General features: G+C 46.9%; 1 protein-coding gene across 1 annotated transcript in view; it reads left to right on the forward strand.

Annotated features, from left to right (window-relative positions):
* zfhx4 (zinc finger homeobox 4) overlaps positions 1-21053 on the forward strand; it is a 124314-nt gene that overhangs the window by 97255 nt on the left and 6006 nt on the right. The window contains exons 8-12 of the mRNA XM_083778823.1: positions 5008-5106; positions 13247-13380; positions 14928-15128; positions 15788-15908; positions 16433-21053. The exon at positions 16433-21053 is cut by the window's right edge and continues 905 nt beyond it. Coding sequence (XP_083634949.1) covers positions 5008-5106; positions 13247-13380; positions 14928-15128; positions 15788-15908; positions 16433-21053 — 5176 coding nt within the window. The remainder of the gene's footprint in view (positions 1-5007; positions 5107-13246; positions 13381-14927; positions 15129-15787; positions 15909-16432) is intronic.

The following is a 21053-nucleotide window of genomic DNA, read 5'->3' on the forward strand; positions in this document are numbered from 1 at the left end:
TAAGAGTCACTGCCACAGAACCCTCTCACACACACACACTCTCACACACACACTCTCTCACACACACACACACTCTCTCACACACACACACACACACACACAGCTCACGAGCAAACACATGCAATCACTGTCTTACTCAGGTGATCAATGGCGCGCACGCACGCACATATGCACACATGTCACCCACACACACACACACACACACGTGTGGTGTGTAGCTGTCAGGGTCAGTCAGGGGGCAGACACTGTGCTGATGTATGGAGCGAGCTCGTCTGGGAATGTCCTCGATGGGGAAACACATTCCTCCATGCACGTGCATATACACACACGCACGCACGCACACACACGCACACACACACACACGTATGCACACAGACACCACCGATTTAAAACGACCAGAAGGGGAGAAGAGTGAGAGAAAAAACACTCTGATGAGACCCAGATGAGCAACCCCCTCCTTTCCTCTCTCTTTCTCTCTTCTCTTCGCCTTCTCTTCACTGCCCCCCCCCCCCTCTCTCTCCCCCTCTTTCCCCCCTTCTTCTCTTGTCCCTGTTCATCATCTCTCCTCCCTCTATTGTGTTTTATCATTCCACAGGTAGAGTGCCCCCTAGAGCTTACTGCGGGCTTTGCACAATGCTGCTTAGCTTAGCTGCTACGGGGCGGATCTGTTGCAATGAGAGAGAGAGAGAGAGAGACGCACACGTTTGCATTACTATGCTAACATCAACATGTCAGAACAGTAATTTTATGAAAGTGATATTTCTATATATATTTTTGCTATTTCAACCATAATCATGAACCCATGTGTACTATATTTACCCTTCATGACACATCATTTTAAACCAGGAAAAACACCAAAGCCAATGCTTAAACCTAACCTCTATTATGTCTAATCCTAACCTCAACCAGATTTTATTTATTGTTTCTAATTGCAAGTATAAATCTAAAAATCTTTTTAACAATATAACAACCACAATTGCTCTTTTTTAGGACCAGGAAAATGGTCATCACAAATGTCTATTTCTCACATTCTACTATACTTGTGGGGACATCTAGCTCTCACAAGTAGGCTAATACAACACACGCATGCATGTAGTAGGAACGCACACGGAACAATACACACACATTCGCATGCAAACGTGCCTCATCTCACCATACTGTATTGTTCTTTCTTTTTTGTACTTCATGCATTCCTCTCCACCTGTTTTTCTTTAAGCGCCACCTTAACTCAGTTTAGCCCACTTTCTGTATTTGGGAAACAGCTTAGCCAGGTTGTTTTCTTAAGCCCTTATAAATCTTCATGACAACATCCGCCCCACGGGCCACATTTCTGTGAGCGAAACAGGTTACGTTGGAAACAGGTTTGATTTGGATATCGGGGGGGGGGTGGGGGGGGGGGGGCGATTTTTCTTAATCAGAATTAACCCCCTCAGACCCACATTATGTTTCAAATCCAGGGAGAAAAAGCATACTGTATTGTTCCAGTTTCTTTTTCTTTTTTCTTTCTTGTATCTGTAGACTGATGCTAGGTTCATTGTTAGCATGTTATCCCATAGTTTCAATTCATGGGTTGTGTTTGTTTATCTTTTTTCTTTTTTAAACATATGTTTATTGATTTCTTTTACAGTACAAAGAAGTATTTTCAAAACAATTGACATATATTTTTCCCCCCCACATCCCCATGGCTGCACAAATACAAATAAAATATTATCACGAAATGTTTTGACAATAATAAATACAGAACACAAAAATAAATAAATAATGACGAAACGAAAAATAAAACGAAAATAAAACGCATTACATACAGTTACTACTCCAATTAACCACTATACATCCAAAGCCTCTTCAATATCACCTCGCTTAATGAAGTCCAAGAACTTCTCCCATATCTTATAGAATACCGCAGGTTTCTTCCTAATTACATTATGTTAGTTTCTCATGTGCCAAACAGGTTGTTAAGTTCCTCAGCCAAAAGCCGATAGTAAGGGCATTGACATTCTTCCAACATAGCGCAATTGAGCGTCTGGCCTGTAACGGGCAAAGGTCGTGTTTGTTTATCTGGTATCCTATAGTTTACTAAGGCGCTATACTGTCTCTGCTCTTGATGTATGTGTTTACCTTGCTTATTGTCAGTCACTCTTGGATAAGTGTGTATGCTAAATGCCGAGATTGTAGAATGGAAATAGATTTGATGTACTCCAACTTTCAGGCTATGCACTGTATGCTACTGGAAATATAACGTTTTGTTTGATGCTGCTGGTCTTCTTACATTACAGAAGGATACACCTTGTGGTTGAATCTTAAACTGCACTACTGTGTGTGCTCTTATATATGAGAGAGAGAGATAGAGAGAGAGAGAGGGAGGTGGGTTGGGTGTGGGAAGATGAAGGCAGACGATGACAAAGGAAAATTAACAGAAGACATTTTCCTCGCCCTTTCACTGCGCTTATTCTTTCTTCATTTCCATTTTAGACATTGCTGTAACCTTGCTGCAAATGACATATTTGAGACTTTTTATTTCCACCTCCATTTCAGTTTGAGAGTACCCCTTATTGTCTGTCTGTCTGTCTGTCTGTCTGTCTGTCTGTCTGTCTGTCTGTCTGTCTGTCTGTCTGTCTGTCTGTCTGTCTGTCTGTCTGTCTGTCTGTCTGTCTGTCTGTCTGTCTGTCTGTCTGTCTGTCTGTCTGTCTGTCTGTCTGTCTGTCTGTCTGTCTGTCTGTCTGTCTCTCTCATGGTCTTCAATATGTATTGTTTGTCTTCCCTTGGCATTGAACAAAACTTCAGTGGAGGAATTATAACACGCACACACACGCATGCACACATGCCCGGTACGCACGCACGCACAGTGTCCTCTCTCCTGGTTGAATTAAAATACAGAGATGGACGCTGCAGCAGCAGCAGCAGTGAAAATTGCAATTTCTGCAGCCTGGGCGCGCAGGGCTGACAGCAGATATTTCATCCCCGTTGTCACCCATGTATTAATAAAACATCAGCACACACGCACACACACACACACGCACGTGCACGCACCAATGTAGATTGTATGCACAAAACATGGATCACTCACACAAGCATGGGACGATATGTAGAAAAAAGCCAGCGCACGCACACTCACAACTCCAGTTTCTCTCCTCAATCACTTCCCAGCATCTGCTATGAAAATTTCATGCTGTATATAATGTGCACTTAATGTGTTGCCGCTTAATGCAACGATGTCTGTGTGTGTGTGTGTGTGTGTGTACATTTATGTGTGTGTCTGTATGTCCAACTGTCCGTGCATGTTTCTGTGTGTGTGTGTTTGTTTGTGTTTTGCTTTTGCACGTCTGTTCCCTTGATTGTGAGCGCGTTTGCGTGTGCAGTGGAATGAGAAAGGGTTAATCATATCATGTTTCCGGGATCGGGGTGGGGTTGGGTTTTAGGGGGGGGGGGACTGGCAGACCCCTTATGCTCGCCACACAATGGCCAAAGTGATTGTATGCAAATGGAGCTGACCTCAATGGCCCCCTTTGCATGATTTCTGTGTGTGTGTGTGTGTGTGTGTGTGTGTGTGTGTTCAAAAGAGCTGTGCTCATCAATCCTGCCCCACCTTAATAACCATATTCTAACACAAATGCACACCTACGTACACACACACAAGGGGGGTCCTCCTTTTAGAAAAGATGAAATTTTGAATGCCTTTGACTGTGTGTGTGTGTGTGTGTGTGTGTGTGAGGGTTTGATTTCGCATTTGTGTGTGTATGTGTGTGCTCACCCTGAGATGGAGTGTGTGTGTGTCTGTGTGCGCGCTCATGCCTGGTTATCTGGCCTCTCTCAGACTGCTCAAAATTCATTACACAGTGACATCAGGCCTGCCGGAGACAAATGATGGCTGGATGAAAGAGAGCGCTGAGGCTCGCCTAGGATTAGTGTTAGACACACACACACACACACACACACACACACACACACACACACACACACTCACACTCACGTACTGACATACACATTTATGGCACGCTGTGACACACACACACACACACACACACACACACACACACACACACACACACACACACACACACACACACACACACACATTAATCCACTAGCAGAACAGTGCAGACACACAGAATTATTAAACAAGGGGTTGAACCTTTGGAGATGGGCTGGCTGGCCAATCGGCTAAAAAGAATAGAGATGCTAGTATGAGTGTGTGTGTGTGTGTGTGTGTGTGTGTGTGTGTGTGTGTGTGTGTGTGTGGGTTGTTTGTGGGTACATGCATGCATATAGATGGGTATTTATTTAGTCACATCTCTCTACCGACCTGCGTTATAGCTGTTGTTCATAGCGCTCATAGAACGTTCGTGGAATAGTGTGAATGTGATCAGATTGAGGCCTTAACCCTTATCAGAAGTCTATGTCTTGTTTGTTCTGATTGGTTCCGATTGGAATGTTAGAGTGTAGCCTACATCAGACTGTTGTGAAATTACACTATTAGGAAATATCACCACTTGAACCCCAGCATCCATGTTCATATTCTGGGGGTAACGTACTGTACTGTAGCTTTTTTTTGGCAGAGATTTGGTGTAGATGGCATTGTGGTTAATGTAGTTCTTTCCTTTATGTGTTTTTCAGAGGGTGAAGCATAGTTCTGCATAATCTAGAGACCGTACAGCCCCTCCTCCACTATTCATTTCAATGGAATTTTCTTGTTTTGGACACCAAACGTTTGTTGTCCAAAATGTGGAAGTGCTAACTTGCCTGAAAGCGCATGAATCGGTTAAACCCCAGCTGCGTGCTCTTTTGCTCGTGCTAAATGCATGGGCAAAACCGCCCGCCTGCAGTGCCAGCTTTGGCCAGTAGAGTGGGGCGGCTTCAATGATTCCCAGACGCTCTGGGGGCTTGGGGTGAAGACAGTGAGGCATTGTGGTTAATGTAGTTCTTTCCTGCATGTGTTTTTCAGAGGACATGAGTGAAGGCGGTGAGGCATTGTGGTTAATGTAGTTCTTTCCTGTATGTGTTTTTCAGAGGACATGGGTGAAGACAGTGAGTGTCATCCTCGCTCTTCCTCCAGGAGTGGAACGAACATGGCTGACCGAGACCTGGCGGAAAGCAAAAGAATTGACCGTATGTACACACACGCACGTACGCACGCACGCACACACTAATAACATGATATACAAGCTTGTAGATCCTGTATGTGTGTGACACAGGTTGATTGGTTGATTGAAGAACAGTATAGTCAAAGATTATGCTAAAAGGATGACACAAAAGGCCGCATGGGGCTTGTTTCCATTGTGGTCCATTGTACTCAATTTGTCAGTAATGTATATGTACACTACAATACAAATACAGTGCAAAACATATTGGATAAAGCTCAGTAGAGTATATCTACAGTCCTCAATTATGTATAAATGAGGACTAACTTTCATCCTAACTAACCCCTAATCCAAAACTCTAACCCTAACCTGAATCCTTTACCAATTGTATGTCTAACTAACCAAATATTTTAAAACAACCATCTTGCGAGGACCAGGAAAATGTTGACTTCTCAAATTCTATTATACTTATGGGGATATTTGGCCCTCACGAGTATAGCACACTACACACACACACACACACACACACACACACACACACACACACACACACACACACACACACACGCTTCCCTCCATTCAGGTAGTCTTTCATGTCTCTCTCTTTCACTTTCTTTCTCTCTCTCTCTCTCTCTCTCTCTTGTGTGTGTGTGTGTGCGTGTACGCTGCTGACTAGCCTCCATGTGACCTGCTTTAATCGTTTCCATCTGACAGAGAGAGAGAGAGAGAGTAAAGAGCAATAGAGCAGACGATGAAATGAAGGGGAGAAAGAGCGAGGGATGAGTTGGAGGGCTGTGGATATTACCAGCCAGTGTCCAGGCCCCGGATTATTTTTTAATCAAATCAGTTTGCGTGCTTGTAATTTATAAGCGCCTTGCATTAATCTTTCTCGTTCTTGTGCCCTCTCCGATGACATATTAATTTTTCATAAGCGCGGGATTAGACAATGACTGTGTGTGTGTGTGTGTGTGGAGGGAGGGGGGGGGGGGGTTGTGTATATGTTTTTCTAATATTGCACAGCATCTCTGCAACCCTTGAAATTAGTTTTTATTTCTTTCCACCTTCCATCGCTCTTCCCCGCCCTTCTTTTTTCTTTTTCTCTCTCCCCTGCTCAATCCATCCTCTAATTGTTGGCCGGTCTCTGACCCACCACCAGAGAGGTTCACGGGTGACATTCGCTTGTGCTTTGCTTCTTCAACGTAACAGTAGCACAGTGTGATAATACAACAGTAAGATATTACAATTTTACCATTTAAAATGATCAGACACTCGACTCACAAGGTAAACGCACGCATCAAATGCAGAGAGACGGTGTATAGCGCCTCAGTAAACTATGTGATCACAGCTAAACCAAGAACCTATAGCTAGCATCGGTCTAAACAATATAATAATAACATGCTGTCTAAATTTAATTTAACTTAAATTAAACTGGTCAATATATGATGGAGAGTGCAATAGAATTGTGTGTGTGTGTGTGTGTGTGTGTGTGTGTGTGTGTGTGTGTGTGTGTGTGTGTGTGTGTGTGTGTGTGTGTGTGTGTGTGTGTGTGTGTGTGTGTGTGTGTGTGTGTGTGTGTGTGTGTGTGTGTGTGTGTGTGTGTGTGTGTGTGTGTGTGTGTGTGTGTGTGTGTGTGTGTGTGTGTGACCATTTATATTCTGTAATAATTCTGCATCTGGTAATGTGTATAAGCAGAGAGAGAGTGGCAACATCATGTCCAAGACTTGAGGGGTGGGCGTGTGTGTGTGCAGGAAACATATTGCCCCTACAGCTAGACTGTGGTCAGGATAGCCCTGGCTGGTGTTATATTTGATTTACCCAAATAAGAATTCATATGCTCTCTTTATGTATGAGATGGAAATCCATGGCTGGAGATGAATATTGCATGCAAGGGTCTCTCTCTCTCTCTCTCTCTCTCTCTCTCTCTCTCTCCCCCCCCCATACATTCTCCACCTCTCCCTCTCTCTTTCACCCCCCCCCCCCATCATACCTAGCTCTCCATAATGTGAGACTCAATGAGGCAGAATCAGAGCTGAGTGAGAGGGTCCTATTAGTTAAGGTAGTCATCTATCTTTTAGCTCTATCTCTCTGACAGGCCCTGTCTGACGAGGGGGGGGGGGGGGGGGGGGGGGGGCGTCGTCCATGCATTTACCCTCCGCATATTACCGCCTGCGTCATTTAACACCGCGCACGGCACACACATGCAAATAGACAATCTGAGAGAGAGATGGGGAAAATGGAGGGGAGAAGGAAAAAAAAGAACAAGAAGGGAAAAGGGTTGAGGTTTCTCTTCTACCCCCCCCCCCCCCCCACCCCCTACGTTTTCAAACCCCCATTTTGTTTCGTTTATCAGATATCACGAATACGTTTATAAGGCTGTAAAGTGGAAATGTATGCAAATTCTTTTTTTTCTCTCTCTCTCTCCTTTAGTTTTTATTCCCTTTTTTTCCGCGGGCAATTTATTATCAGGATCACCTTCATGTCGTGGTGGCGGGTAGATGGAGTGGTTGTAACAGTATGGTGGGTAGATGGAGTGGTTGTAACAGTACTGGTGAGGTTTAGGATTGAAAGAGCTTTGAATAGTGGTGGATGAAGTACACGGAGGATAAATAATGGAATTATAGAAGTTGTTACAAGTAACAGGCATGTATCTAAAATGCAAAAGTATTGGCATCAAAATACATTTAGATTATGAAAGCCCCATGTTGTACATTTGACATTGAGAAAAAGGTATCTATTTCAAAATGTGTCAAACTCTCAAAAACTAAAATCTACAAGCTCACAACACTACGCGTTGTGGGTTGTAGGTACCCCCCCCCCCCACACACACACACACACACACACACACACACACACAAACATGCAGTTATCCTGGTCTCCACGTTGTCTCCCAGTTGGCAGAGGAAGTGTAGCGGTGTGTGTCGTGGAGTTAGCTTTGTTATGCTAGGCTAGCGTTAGCATCAGAACATGGCCTTTTTGTTGTTGTTGCTCTTTGTTTTTCAGCTTAAAGTAGGGAGACTTAGCATCTCCGACCCTATTCTCCAAATCTCTATAGGATGAAACATACGTGTGTGTGTGTGTGTGTATCTCTGGGGAAGGGGATTACACTGTGACCAAGTGAGCAGTGTATTTTGTGCACTTCATCGCCAAGAGAGAGGGAGAGAGAGAGAGAGAGAGAATATTGGAGGGGTCCGGAGAGACACAGGCTTTACCCCTTGCTTCATTTACATTGTCTCTTTTTTTTAATCCCGTGTCACGTTAGATTAATTATAATCCATGTTAGATTTCCCATGCAAATGTCCCTGATGTGGATTACTTCCAGATAGCTTTGTGCTGTATGTGTAGACTGTGCATGTCACCATGCAGCCATAGCTCTGGGGCCCCGTTTTCGTTTCTTATAAATAACCAACCAAACAAAAGGGCCCCGGCATGGAAATGAGCCTGTCAGGCAGCCTGAAGGAAATTACAGAGATCTCTACCTGCTTCAAATTAGCAAGGAAATTACTCATTGTTCCCACAGCCAAATAATGCTATGTATTAATTTCGTGCACAATTTTGAATCGTGCAGATAAGGGAGGCCGAGGCTGAAATGGAATGGCATGCAAACAAGATCAGATTGTTGAATATTCCAGATTAGCCCCATTCGTTCGTTCGCCTCCACAATATTTGTATTCACCTCCCTGCACCCATCAAGCACATTTCCCCCGATTTGAAACGAGGGGCTCCCCCCCACCAGATGAGATTAAAATACATGAAAGATATTAGCATATTTAATGACACGCCTGCAGCCATTCTTTCTGTGTGCTGTGTTGTGTTTCCTGTAATGACGGCCTTGTCGGACGTCTCCGACGATTTGTCAAAATGTGACAAAGGCCTCGCTCGTGTTTATCTCTCATTATAACGCGAGGCGGAAGCGCAGGGAACAAGAAAGGGCCCCTCAGAAAACGGCAGACGGCTGTAACAAGCACGTTTTGTTTAGCTCTCTCTCTCTCTCTCTCTCTGTGTGTGTCATATTCTCTCTCTCTCTCTCTCCCCCCCCCCCCCCCTCTCTCTGTGTCATATTCTCTCTCTTGCTCGCTGTGCTGTGTCTCGCCGGTCCCTCCCTCCCTTCCTCTCCTCCCCGGCTCTCACCCCTTCCCTCCCCTCAGGCTAGGGGACGCGGGCCCTCTGTTGCTGTGCTGAGTGGTTCCGTGGGAGTTTGGGGGTCCAGAGAGTGGCGTTGTAATGTTATCAGGTGACCGGGGGTCAGCCTAATGCGTAACCTCGGAGCAGCAGGCCAGTAAATCATTGCTCGGTCGGCCCTCCCCGTCCGCCGGCCCCGCTCTGGCCAGCTTCCCTCCCTAGATTTACTGCTTCGTAACCTTAGCTAGTCTGCCAGGGCTCAGGACAGCTAAATTGAATACTAAATCCAAAGCTGCAGCCACCCTGCCTGCTCCTATTTTAATTGACAGTTGTTTTTTTGTTGTTTTCTTTTTTTTCTCCTCCTCTCCTTCTATTCTCTCTTCCATTTTGTCGCTGTTGGATGGAAACCTTGAATATCCAAAACTGTTACTTGTCGGCATAGCAAAATCTATAAACTCACGTTGCATTGCAAGGACAGCGACGATATTTGTGTGCCTTTTTTGTCTGCTATTTTGTTTTCTTTCTTGAAATGTCAGGAACGGAAACGGACTAGGTTAGACACCGGCTGACTGTAAAGAACTAAATTTGAAAATCATGGCAAGCGCGATTTGATTGCTCCGTTTCGATGGCTCACTCAAAAAAGGTTTGCTCGTGATTATGTGGTTTTATTCGCTGTGGAGTCGTACACAGAGGGAGAGATAGGGGCCATTCGATGATGTGCTTGTTTGTGTGAAAAACTCATTTGCTTGTGCGTTGGGTCTGCACAAAATGGCTTACCCTTTAAGACACAAAAGGGCAAGATTCTAAAATGGGTTCTGCGGGGAAACCATTAGCGCCAATGCTATTGTCGGCCCCTCATTCTGCCTTTTGAGGAAGAATTGGGGGCGAAATCCTCCTGAGGTGTTGAGAAAATCTACACTACAACTCTCTATCGCCCCCGCCTCTGTCTCTCTCATTCCACCTCTCTATATATCTACCTACACTATGTGTGTGTGCATGCATGTACTCGCAGCCCACCCCCCCAACCCCCCCCCCCCCCCCCCCCACCCTAAACGCCGTTTGACAGTTGCAAATAAAGATGGGTGGCGAGTGTGCAGCTCGCGTCCCTCTGCAATGCAAAGGGGTTGACTGTCATAAATCACCTTTTGATTTATCTAATCAAGCAAGGTCCTGCCGCATGCACACATTTGTCATTGCTTGTGTGTGTGTGTGTGTGTGTGTGTGTGGGTGGGTGGGTGGGTGGGGAAGGGGGGGGGGGTTGGGGGCGTCAGCTGGCTTCACTGGGCTGCAGCTAGCCAGCACCATCACCACCACCAAGGGATGGAGGGAAGGTGGTAGGAGAGGAGAGAGGACAGAAAGGGGGGGGGGGGGGGTCATTACAGACTGGTAGACAAAGGAGAGAAATGTCAGGAGAGTCTCTTGTTCTCCATCTCTGTTGTTCATTCTCTCCTACATATGGTTGCTGTCGGGCAGAAATCTTGTATCTCCATTATTTCCAATTTATTCTAAAATCTGCTTACTTTGTCACACAAGAGTGTCGCACAGTAGTAGTGAAAATGGCAGATCTTGGCTGTTTTTTGCACAATGTTTTTAAAATGTTTTTTTGTGGCTTTTTATTTTATATATTTTTTTATGGAGGTATAGACAGTAGGCTGACAGGAAATGGGGAGAGAGATGGGGGGAAGACATGCAGTAAAGGCCGTCGGGAGTCGAACCCGCGGCACACTGCCAGACTGGATTGCCAGCCAAGGTGCCTGGACCACTGAGCCATGGCCCTGGCCCACAATGTTTTTTTAAATAATAATAAAAAAAGGAACGCTTTTGGACATACAAGGTTTAACTGCTGATGTCCTATTCAAACGTCGTCGTACAACAGTGTCTCAATAGAAATAGCAGACATTCTAGATTCTATTTTTGCTATTTTCACCCTCCTCGCCCCACCCTCAAATCAATCATTGATAAATTTTTATAATCTGTTAAATCGATTAGTTTGAGTAACTGTTACACCCCCTTCAAACTGTATGAAAATACGAACACCATGGGGAAAATAAATATGTATCTCCTGAATATTTTATTCTTATGATCTTACAGATAGATGCCATGTTGGCTTTCAGCAGCCGTGGTGTTTGTTTATATCAGACGATATCCTCGGTCGTTTGACGTTTTCTTTCTTTTTATTAGTTTTTTATTTTAATTTCTGACTGCATTTCTATGCCTTGAAATTACTTTATGAGTCACACTGGGGAGTCGCCACTTAAAGCTCCTAAGTGGCGATATAGAGAACGGCTCTCTCAACATTCAAGGTTACCCGACTGTTTTTCCTCCGCTCGAGTGTCATAAGTGTTGATGAAAGCAGTAGGTCGAAGACCAGAAGGACTCTGTGTGTTCAGCTCCACACACACACACTCGCTTGCGGCGCACGCACGCGCTGCGCAAACACACATTTACATTGGATATGACAGTAATCAATGCTGATGTGCGAGGGGTTCTCTCCCTGCCTCATTGTAAATGTGTTTGCGAGCCTCTTGTCCGACAATCGCCTCGTCTCCTTTTTCGCAGGGATGTAATTTAGTTGCAAATTGACTGGAAGATGGAGGCAAACATTGAAAGTTGAAATTAGAAATGGTTTCATAATCACAAATGTCAGGTGGTGTGACGCGGAGAGCGCCCACGCCCGACCCGGCTGACCAATATGGTTTCATGGACCTGTCGTGCAAAATCTGACACACAAGTGGACGCGACACACGCACGCACGCACACACACACACCCACACACACACACACCCAGCTCTGCAGGGGCCATCACATGCAGCAGGAGACGAGATTACCTCGCTATTCTGAGCTGAGCTGCAGTGCAATTCTCGGATGTTCTTGGAAATTCACATTGTGCCCTTGTGTGTGTGTGTGTGTGTGTGTGTGTGTGTGTGTGTGAGTGTGCGCCCCCCCTTTTTCTTTCTTTCGTCCGTCCTTCCTTTCTTCCCTCCCTCCCTCTCTCTGTCACTTTCCTTGACAGGCCAATATTTCAGGCTGCAGATATGGGGGATTACAAATAAAATAAGTGGAACGCCTACTTAATGCAACAGAATTAAAATGCATGAACGGGCCAGAGGAATTGATATGCGCCGAGTACAAACACGGACCACAGAATAATATGAAATACACCCCCCCCCCCCCTCCCCTCATGTATCACTGCTTTGATTTCCTCCTTTTTTTTCTCCCCCCATTTGTGCATCTAGCGTGAAGCGTTGACTCGCAAGAGTGAGGCTCGCAATTTTGCCTTGAGTGACCAGACGAGAGGGGGCAGAGTGTGTGTGCCTGTGTGTGTGGGGAGGGTGTTAGGGGCTAGAGAGAGAGACAGACAGACAGACAGAGAGGGAGGGAGGGAGGGAGAGAGAGAGAGAGACACACACACACACACAGACAGACCGAGGAAGGAGAGGGAGAGAGCTGCTGTTGCTATGTGTTTGTGTTGTGCAAAGTGGCTAAATTGCAGTGGCAGAGCATAGCAGTGCTGCTCGGCTCGTATCAGAGGATGAGGCTAATGAAAGATTTATCAGTGGCTGCAGCATTTACTAAATACAACCAGAGGCTGATCTCTGTACGCATTGAGCCCCGCTGTTAACGTCTCACACACACACACACACACACACACACACACACACACATTCTGCTTCTTGCTGCTACCGTACCACCAGCCGTGACCAAGCGGCGGAAATTTAGCATCCAGCGCAGACAGAGAGGGTTGTTTAGGCGGCTGGGGAAATGTATATGAACTAATGAAGTGTATAATATTACCATAACATTTAATGCATGTCGTGCTGTGATAATGAGACTGCCTTGACTTTTTCCCTCTATTTTCACATGTCCTCGGGGCACCAAAGAAAGAAAGAGCTCCGTTTTACACCAATGTGAAGAATACCAGTCCATGTTTCTGCCCCGTGTCTGGGATTGTCAAATCATTTCTCAAATCACCAACCTAAAATGACTGATGCAGAGTATGACTTTAATTCTCTCTCTCTCTCTCTCTCTCTCTCTCGCTCTCCTGCTAGGAGTGAATGCGCTGTCTAAAGATGGCCCCGGATCCAATACTATGACCAAACGCTCTCTTCTGCCAGACCAACAGATTGACAGCCCTCCCAAAAGGCCCAAGTCGGCTGAGGTGAAGACCTCTGCTAATGAGCAGGTAAAGGAGACCAAGAAAATACAAGAGCTGAATTATGTTACAGTGTCAGGTACTGATGGTGGAGAATGGTATGGCTAATTGCTTCATGAGGGCACATGCTTGATCCCCACTGGCTTTATTAGTTACAGCTGTTTCACCCCAGATCACTGCTGGGACGCCCCTGAGCAAGGCACGTACAGCATGTGATATTTAAATGCACAAATTGTAATTCTCCCTAACTGGGCACTTCCCCTAAATTGGCCAGTACAAATGTCTCGGTACAATTCACCGCGTGGGTGTATATAAAATCATTTCAACATTTCACGGTGTACACAGCTGACACCAAATAAGTGGAATTAGTGGAAAAAAGCTTGGATTGAAGGTTACTTGACCATGCCAAGTCTGGTCAGATGGCAAAAACAGTGAATGTCTTTAGAATTAGTGGCTTTAAGCTAAACCAAAGTTCTAATGTCGGCGGGCACACCAAGCTAATGGCTAATGAGGCAGCTTCTCCTCCATAAGCACTAATGAAGTCCACTAATGAAGTCTGAGCCCTTTTCCAGTCTGCAAAAAAGATGAGCTAATGGCAAAGAGGCTTATCAACAACCGAGAACCAAGAAATGCTAAGCAAAGCATTTAGCTTTCGCTGGCGCCAGTGGATCCAGCGAAGGGGTTAAACCGCTCCCCAATCCTTGCCTTGCCCTGACAGAAGTCTTTAGCATCAGGCGTGCAGGGCGGCCGGCCGGCTAGCCCTTTGTGTTCTTAAGTGGAAATACCTGCTCTAGCCTTAGGACTCCCCCCCCAAGCACATCTCCCCGCCTGTCTCCCCTTTTGCATCTCTTTAAATTATATGTGTTTTTAAATTAGATTATGAAGTATTAGCTCGTCTGGGTTCTGGGGCCCTGCGTTGGAGGGGAAGGACTTAGTCATTTCAGAAATGGATTCTATTAAGACAGGTGGTGAGGAAGGCAGGCGGCCATGTTCAGAGTACTCCCTGTAATGAGGGCAAGGCGGTGCCTGGGCGGGTGCACACCTTTGTCATCTCTTAATCTACTGATTAGAAAACCTAGCCAATCATGGTCCCTACTTATAAAATTGCATGAGTTGAGGGACTTAAGTGAATTACATGAATACAGGGTTGATCTACGTTTTGTGTCTGGAAGGTGGGGTGGTTATGGGGCATGGGTGGAGGATGAGGTGATTGGGTAGTTAAATGTGGGGTCTCCAATAAAGTAAAATAAAGGCCCCTGGAAAAAATTCCACTCAATTCCACAGATTAGTTGTAAGTTTTCCAACCCTATAACGGGGCGAGGGAGACGCATTGCATGTATCCGCCTGGCTGCCTGCCTTACCATCTAGTCGTGTTTATTCCTCGCCATTAATGTCACCGTTAATATAATCGTCACTGTCGGGCAGAGAAACCTGTCCAAAACCATTAATTTTCAGGAAATGGAAAAACATAACCTGTGTTCCTGTGGATCCAATGTAGTTATTATTTTATTTCACGAGCTCTTGTTAATACCTTTCATTGGTTCAAATATTTATAAAAACCCACTTTCCCCATGCAGGTGCAGCAGTGCCCTTACTGCAATTACAGCAGTAAAGATGCCAACCGCATGCAGCTGCACGTGATGTCCCAGCATTCCATGCAGCCGGTGATCCGCTGCCCGCTGTGCCAGGACGTCCTGAGCAACAAGATCCACCTGCAGCTGCATCTCACCCACCTCCACAGCGTGGCGCCCGACTGTGTGGAGAAACTCATACTCACTGTGAGTGGAAGCCTCGGCATCAAGATCATTGTGTGTGTGTGTGTGTGTGTGTGTGTGTGTGTGTGTGTGTGTGTGTGTGTGTGTGTGTGTGTGTGTGTGTGTGTGTGTGTGTGTGTGTGTGTGTGTGTGTGTGTGTGTGTGTGTGTGTGTGTGTGTGTGTGTGTGTGTGTGTGTGTGTGTGTGTGTGTGTGTGTGTGTGTGTCAGTCCAAAAGGGGATAATATTGGGCTCTTATTGGAGAATTTGTGCCATTAATCCTCCTGAATCACTGCATTTTTTCTTAGGCTTTATAAAAGTTGTCCTTTTGAGAAGTGCATGTTGAAATGAAAAATGGAAGTCATTTTGTTAGTGGTGGTGTCCAGTCCTCCCTCCGGTCTGCTGTCTAGCTCAGGGCGAGGGCCAGACATTGAACAGTCCCATAAAGCATTTCCCATGCAGTGACCCCGCGCCGCTCCCTCGGCGGAACCGTCATAAACTTGACAGTTGTCGTCCTCTGAGAGGAGCCAAGTCCGCTCGTTCAAAAATGAGCCGGCGACATAGAAAGTGGAAAAGTAGAACAGTTCCTCGAACGTGTTTTGGCTGAGAGAGACGTACCTGTCTGGCGTAATTCATCTTAAGCACATTTTGATGATCATTCTGACTTTCTTTTGCCTTTGATAGGTTGTTGGACCTGACACGATGACACCAAATAATGTAACGCATCCATCGCCCGGGCCAGACAAACCCCTGTCTCTGATGGAGACGTCTGCTGCTCTGTCTGAGGGCTCTGCAAAGATCCAAGGTGAGGGCAACATTGTCTGCAACCCAACCCAGTCTACTTACTCCAATTCCATTGGAAATGCAAAGCATTTTTCTAAAGCAAATCAATCAATCAAAAAGTATTGAAATGTGAGATGGATATATTTAAACCTTAAATTAATTCAGAAATGTTGGTGCTAATGAATCCTGAATGCTAATTATATAGCTCATTTGAATAACATATTCATAATAATAATGTATTTATAATAGACACAATATAAAAACGATCAACTATCCACATTAAAATATCACTCCCAAACATTCTAGGGCTTTCTGTAGCTTTAGTATTATTCTTGTTAAGTAGCATATGCTTATGAAGTGGGTGCTGGAGTGAAGTAAAGTTCCTTCCTACCAGAGTGGAGACTAAAGGTTCCAATCCAAAACTTGATGATCGAATTTGTACTGAAAATAGATTTGATAGTATATAATAATTTCAAGGTCACGTGATGTTTTTCTTTCACCTTCCCTTTGGCTTGTATTGACTTCTATGTTCTATTGTTGTTTTAGGAAACAGCTCAAAGGACGAACTGAACGCTCGAGACCAGAACGATTTGGACCTTCAGGCTGAAGAACTCAAACCCCCCAGGGAGGCATCGGAAGCCCCCGACTGGAAGAGGGCGGGTGGTCCCGGACACGAGCGCAAATCCCCCGACGCCCTGCAGGACCCCGTGAGCGAGCTCCAGAGGCTCCAGCAGCAGCAGCAGCTCTCCGTCTCCGACCGGCACGTCTACAAGTACCGCTGCAACCACTGTAGCCTGGCCTTCAAGACCATGCAAAAGCTTCAGATACATTCCCAGTACCACGCCATCAGAGCGGCCACCATGTGCAGCCTCTGCCAGCGCAGCTTCAGGACATTCCTGGCCCTCAGGAAACACCTGGAGAATGGCCACCCGGAGCTGTCGGAGGCCGAGGTGCAGCAGCTCATCGGGAGCCTGCCGCTGAACGGAGACATCACCGAGAGCGAAGCCAGGGCCTTGGAGGAAGCTCAGGCCTTTGAACACGACTTGGACAAAGACGACGAAATGGACCAGGAGGAGAAACCGAGTCCCACGGGAAGCGACAGCAGTTCACTGCTGGACGACATGGGAGCGGAGCCAAAACGGACCCTTCCCTTCAGAAAGGGGCCCAACTTCACCATGGAGAAATTCCTGGACCCTTCTCGTCCTTACAAGTGCACGGTGTGCAAGGAGTCTTTCACCCAGAAGAACATTCTCCTAGTCCACTATAACTCCGTCTCCCATCTACACAAGCTGAAGAAGGTACTCCAAGAGGCCTCGAGCCCAGTTCCCCAAGACACATGCAACAGTGTTGACAACAAACCGTTCAAATGCAACATTTGCAACGTCGCCTACAGCCAAAGCTCTACACTGGAGATTCACATGAGGTCCGTGCTCCACCAGACCAAAGCCAGAACAGCCAAAACTGAAATGAGCAGCAGTAGTAGTAGTAGTAGCAGCGGGATCAGTGGTCCAGTGCCAGCAAAGAGCCCAGCCCCATCTGCACAAGGGAACAGCAACAACTTGGACACTGCTAGAAGTGGAACGCCCTCCACTAACAAAGAAAACACTGTGGAAGCCAAAGACGGTAACAGCAGCAACAATACAAAGCAAAACGCCACTACTGACCATGCCACAGTGCAGACAAGTATCAGCCACCTATCGGCACAGTCCCAAGCCCAGCTGCAGATGCAGCTTCAACATGAGCTCCAGCAGCAGGCTGCGTTCTTCCAGCCGCAGTTCCTCAACCCGGCTTTCTTCCCCCATTTCCCCATGACCCCGGAGGCACTACTGCAATTCCAGCAGCCCCAGTTCCTTTTCCCCTTCTACATACCGGGGGCAGAGTTCAACCTCAGCCCAGAGATGGCTTTGCACTCTGCAGCGGCTTTTGGAATGCCCGGCCTCACCGGGTCTTTCCTGGAAGACCTTAAACAACAGATGCAGCAGCAGCATCAGATGCAGCAAGTTCAGGCGCAGCAACAGGCTCAGCAGCAGCAGCAACAACAGCAGCAGCAGCAACAACAGCAACAGCAGCAACAACAGCAGCAGCTACAGCAGCAGCAACAACAACAGCAAGCGTCCCAGTTGCAGCATCAGCAACAGAAAAACCAGCTATCACAGACCCACAAACTCAAAATTGAGCCTAGCTCTGTATTTGTCTCTGAGATACAAATGTCCCGCGAGGCTGAGGACCACTTGGAGAAACAGGAGAACAGAGCCAAGATGGAGAATGGAGTCGACGGACTATGTGATGGCGGAAAAGACAGCAAAGACAAGAAGTCAAAGTTCTCAGAGCCACTCATTCCTCCTCCACGCATTGTTTCAGGAGCTCGAGGCAACGCAGCCAAGGCTCTCTTGGAGAACTTTGGATTTGAGCTGGTCATTCAGTACAATGAAAACAGACAGAAAAACCAGAGGAAGAACAAAGATGGAGTTGAGCAAGTCGACATAATAAAAACAGATAAGCTTGAATGTGGAATGTGCGGAAAGCTCTTCTCCAATATGCTCATTCTCAAAAGTCACCAGGAGCATGTGCACAGCCAGTTCTTTCCATACGTGGAACTGGAGAAGTTTGCCCAGCAGTACAGGGAGGCCTATGACAAACTGTACCCCATACACCCTGCATCACCTGAGACCCCGCCGCCGCCCCCTCCACCTCCTCCACCACCTCCGCCCCCCGCTCCAGCCCCTTTGACAGCTACTCCACCTCCTTCTACATCCATGACCAAACCACAAACCCCACAGGCCCCACCACCACCACCTGTCCCCGTTTCAAACCAGACTCCTCACCAGACCCCTCACCAGACTCCTCACCAGACTCCTCACCAGACTCCTCACCAGGCACCACCCCAGCCCCAGCCACCTCCACCCCCACCTCCACCCCCTCCGCCTGCCTCTCCTGCACCCCCACAAATGCAGCTCTCTGTCCCCATGGATCTCCAAATGTTTTCTCCTCTGATGATGCAGTCAGTGGGGCATCCTGGACTGACCCATCAGCTGGCCCTCCAGATGCCCACTATGGACTCCCTCTCTTCAGACCTCACGCAGCTCTGCCAGCAGCAGCTCGGCCTCGACCCAAACTTCCTTCGCCAGTCCCAGTTCAAGCGCCCGCGCACTCGCATCACTGACGACCAACTGAAGATCCTTCGGGCCCATTTCGATATCAATAACTCCCCTAACGAGGAGCAGATTCAAGAGATGTCCGAGAAATCTGGCCTGCCCCAGAAAGTCATCAAGCACTGGTTCCGTAACACCCTTTTCAAAGAGCGGCAGCGAAGCAAAGACTCCCCTTACAATTTTAGCATCCCTCCCATTACTACCTTGGAAGATATACGAATTGAGACGCAGTATAACACACTTGAATACTACAGAACTGATGCTACTATGAACAAGAGGTCCTCTAGGACCAGATTCACTGATTACCAGCTAAGGGTACTTCAAGACTTCTTCGACACCAATGCCTACCCGAAAGATGATGAGATTGAGCAGCTCTCTACCGTGCTCAACCTCCCGACCAGAGTCATTGTGGTGTGGTTCCAGAATGCCCGGCAGAAAGCCAGGAAGAGCTACGAGAACCAGGCAGATTCAAAAGACTGCGAGAAGAAGGAGCTGACGAATGAACGTTACATCAGAACCAGCAACATGCAGTACCAGTGTAAAAAGTGCAACATTGTGTTCCCGCGCATCTTTGACCTTATCACTCACCAGAAGAAGCTATGTTATAAGGATGAGGATGAGGAAGGAATGGAGGAGATGACCTCTGATGAATTTATAGACACTGGTGAGCAAAGCTTAAGCCACTACCCCACTATGTCCAGCCAGGCGACCCCAGAACCTCCCAAGCAAACCCACGTAACAGCCAGTAGTTCTGGCTCAAGCTCTCCTCTGATGCCTTCTCCTCGGCCCAGCGTGGGTAAGGCCTCACCCAAGCCTGAGATTCCACCTGAAATTAAACCTAAACTGACTGAAACTGCCCCATCGCCAGTTATCAAGTCATTGCCAGACCCCAGACCGTCAAAGGCCTCCACTCCTCAGCCCCCACCACAAAAACCTCCCCAGTCACAAATTTCAAGACCACATTCACAGCCACAGTCGGCTGCGGTGCCCTCAAGCCCCCTCTCGCTGGCCCTTTCCTCGCTCACAAACAACCTCCCTCACCAGATGCTTCAGTACCAGTGTGACCAGTGCAAGATCGCCTTCCCTACCGTGGAACTGTGGCAGGAGCACCAGCACATGCATTTCCTGGCTGCCCAAAACCAGTTCCTTCATTCACAGTTCCTGGAACGGCCCATGGATATGCCCTATATGATATTTGACCCCAACAATCCCCTCATGGCTAGCCAGCTGCTATCGGGAGCGCTCTCCCAAATGCCTGGTCAGAGCAGCTCGGGTCTGGCCTCTGCCCCGAGCGCCGGGGCAATGAAGAGGAAACTTGACGACAAAGACGAAAGCTCTGCTGATAAAGATGGCACAATCAGTAGTGAAGAGCAACACAGAGACAAACGCTTGAGAACCACCATCACACCAGAACAACTGGAGATTCTCTATGACAAATACCTACTGGACTCGAACCCCACGCGCAAGATGCTGGACCACATTGCACGAGAGGTCGGCCTGAAAAAGAGAGTTGTCCAGGTTTGGTTCCAGAACACTCGTGCAAGAGAGAGAAAGGGCCAGTTCCGTGCTATTGGGGCCTCTCAGTCCCACAAGAAATGTCCCTTTTGCAGAGCACTATTCAAGGCAAAATCTGCTCTTGATAGCCACATACGGTCTAGACACTGGCATGAGGCAAAACAGGCAGGCTTCAGTTTGCCACCAAGCCCAATAATGAATCAAGACAATGACAGAGGTGAAAGCCCAAATAAATATAATTTCTTTGAGTTCCCACATCTGCCTACTAAGACTGAGCCAATGGAATATGAGCTGCCAACTGCATCCTCAACACCAATGAAACCATCTGAGACGCAGTTAAAAAACTTCTTCAGCCCTTCATCCGTGAAAGCAGAAAACTGTGATGAAACTGAAGGGGCGAACATGAATTCTGCAGAGGCCTGTCCTTATGACTTCAAGTTGGACTTTGATGAGACGTCATCGATCAACACAGCCATAAGCGATGCTACGACTGGAGACGA

The sequence above is a fragment of the Protomyctophum parallelum genome (assembly GCF_964188405.1).
Source record: "Protomyctophum parallelum genome assembly, chromosome: 12".
NCBI lineage: Eukaryota > Metazoa > Chordata > Actinopteri > Myctophiformes > Myctophidae > Protomyctophum > Protomyctophum parallelum.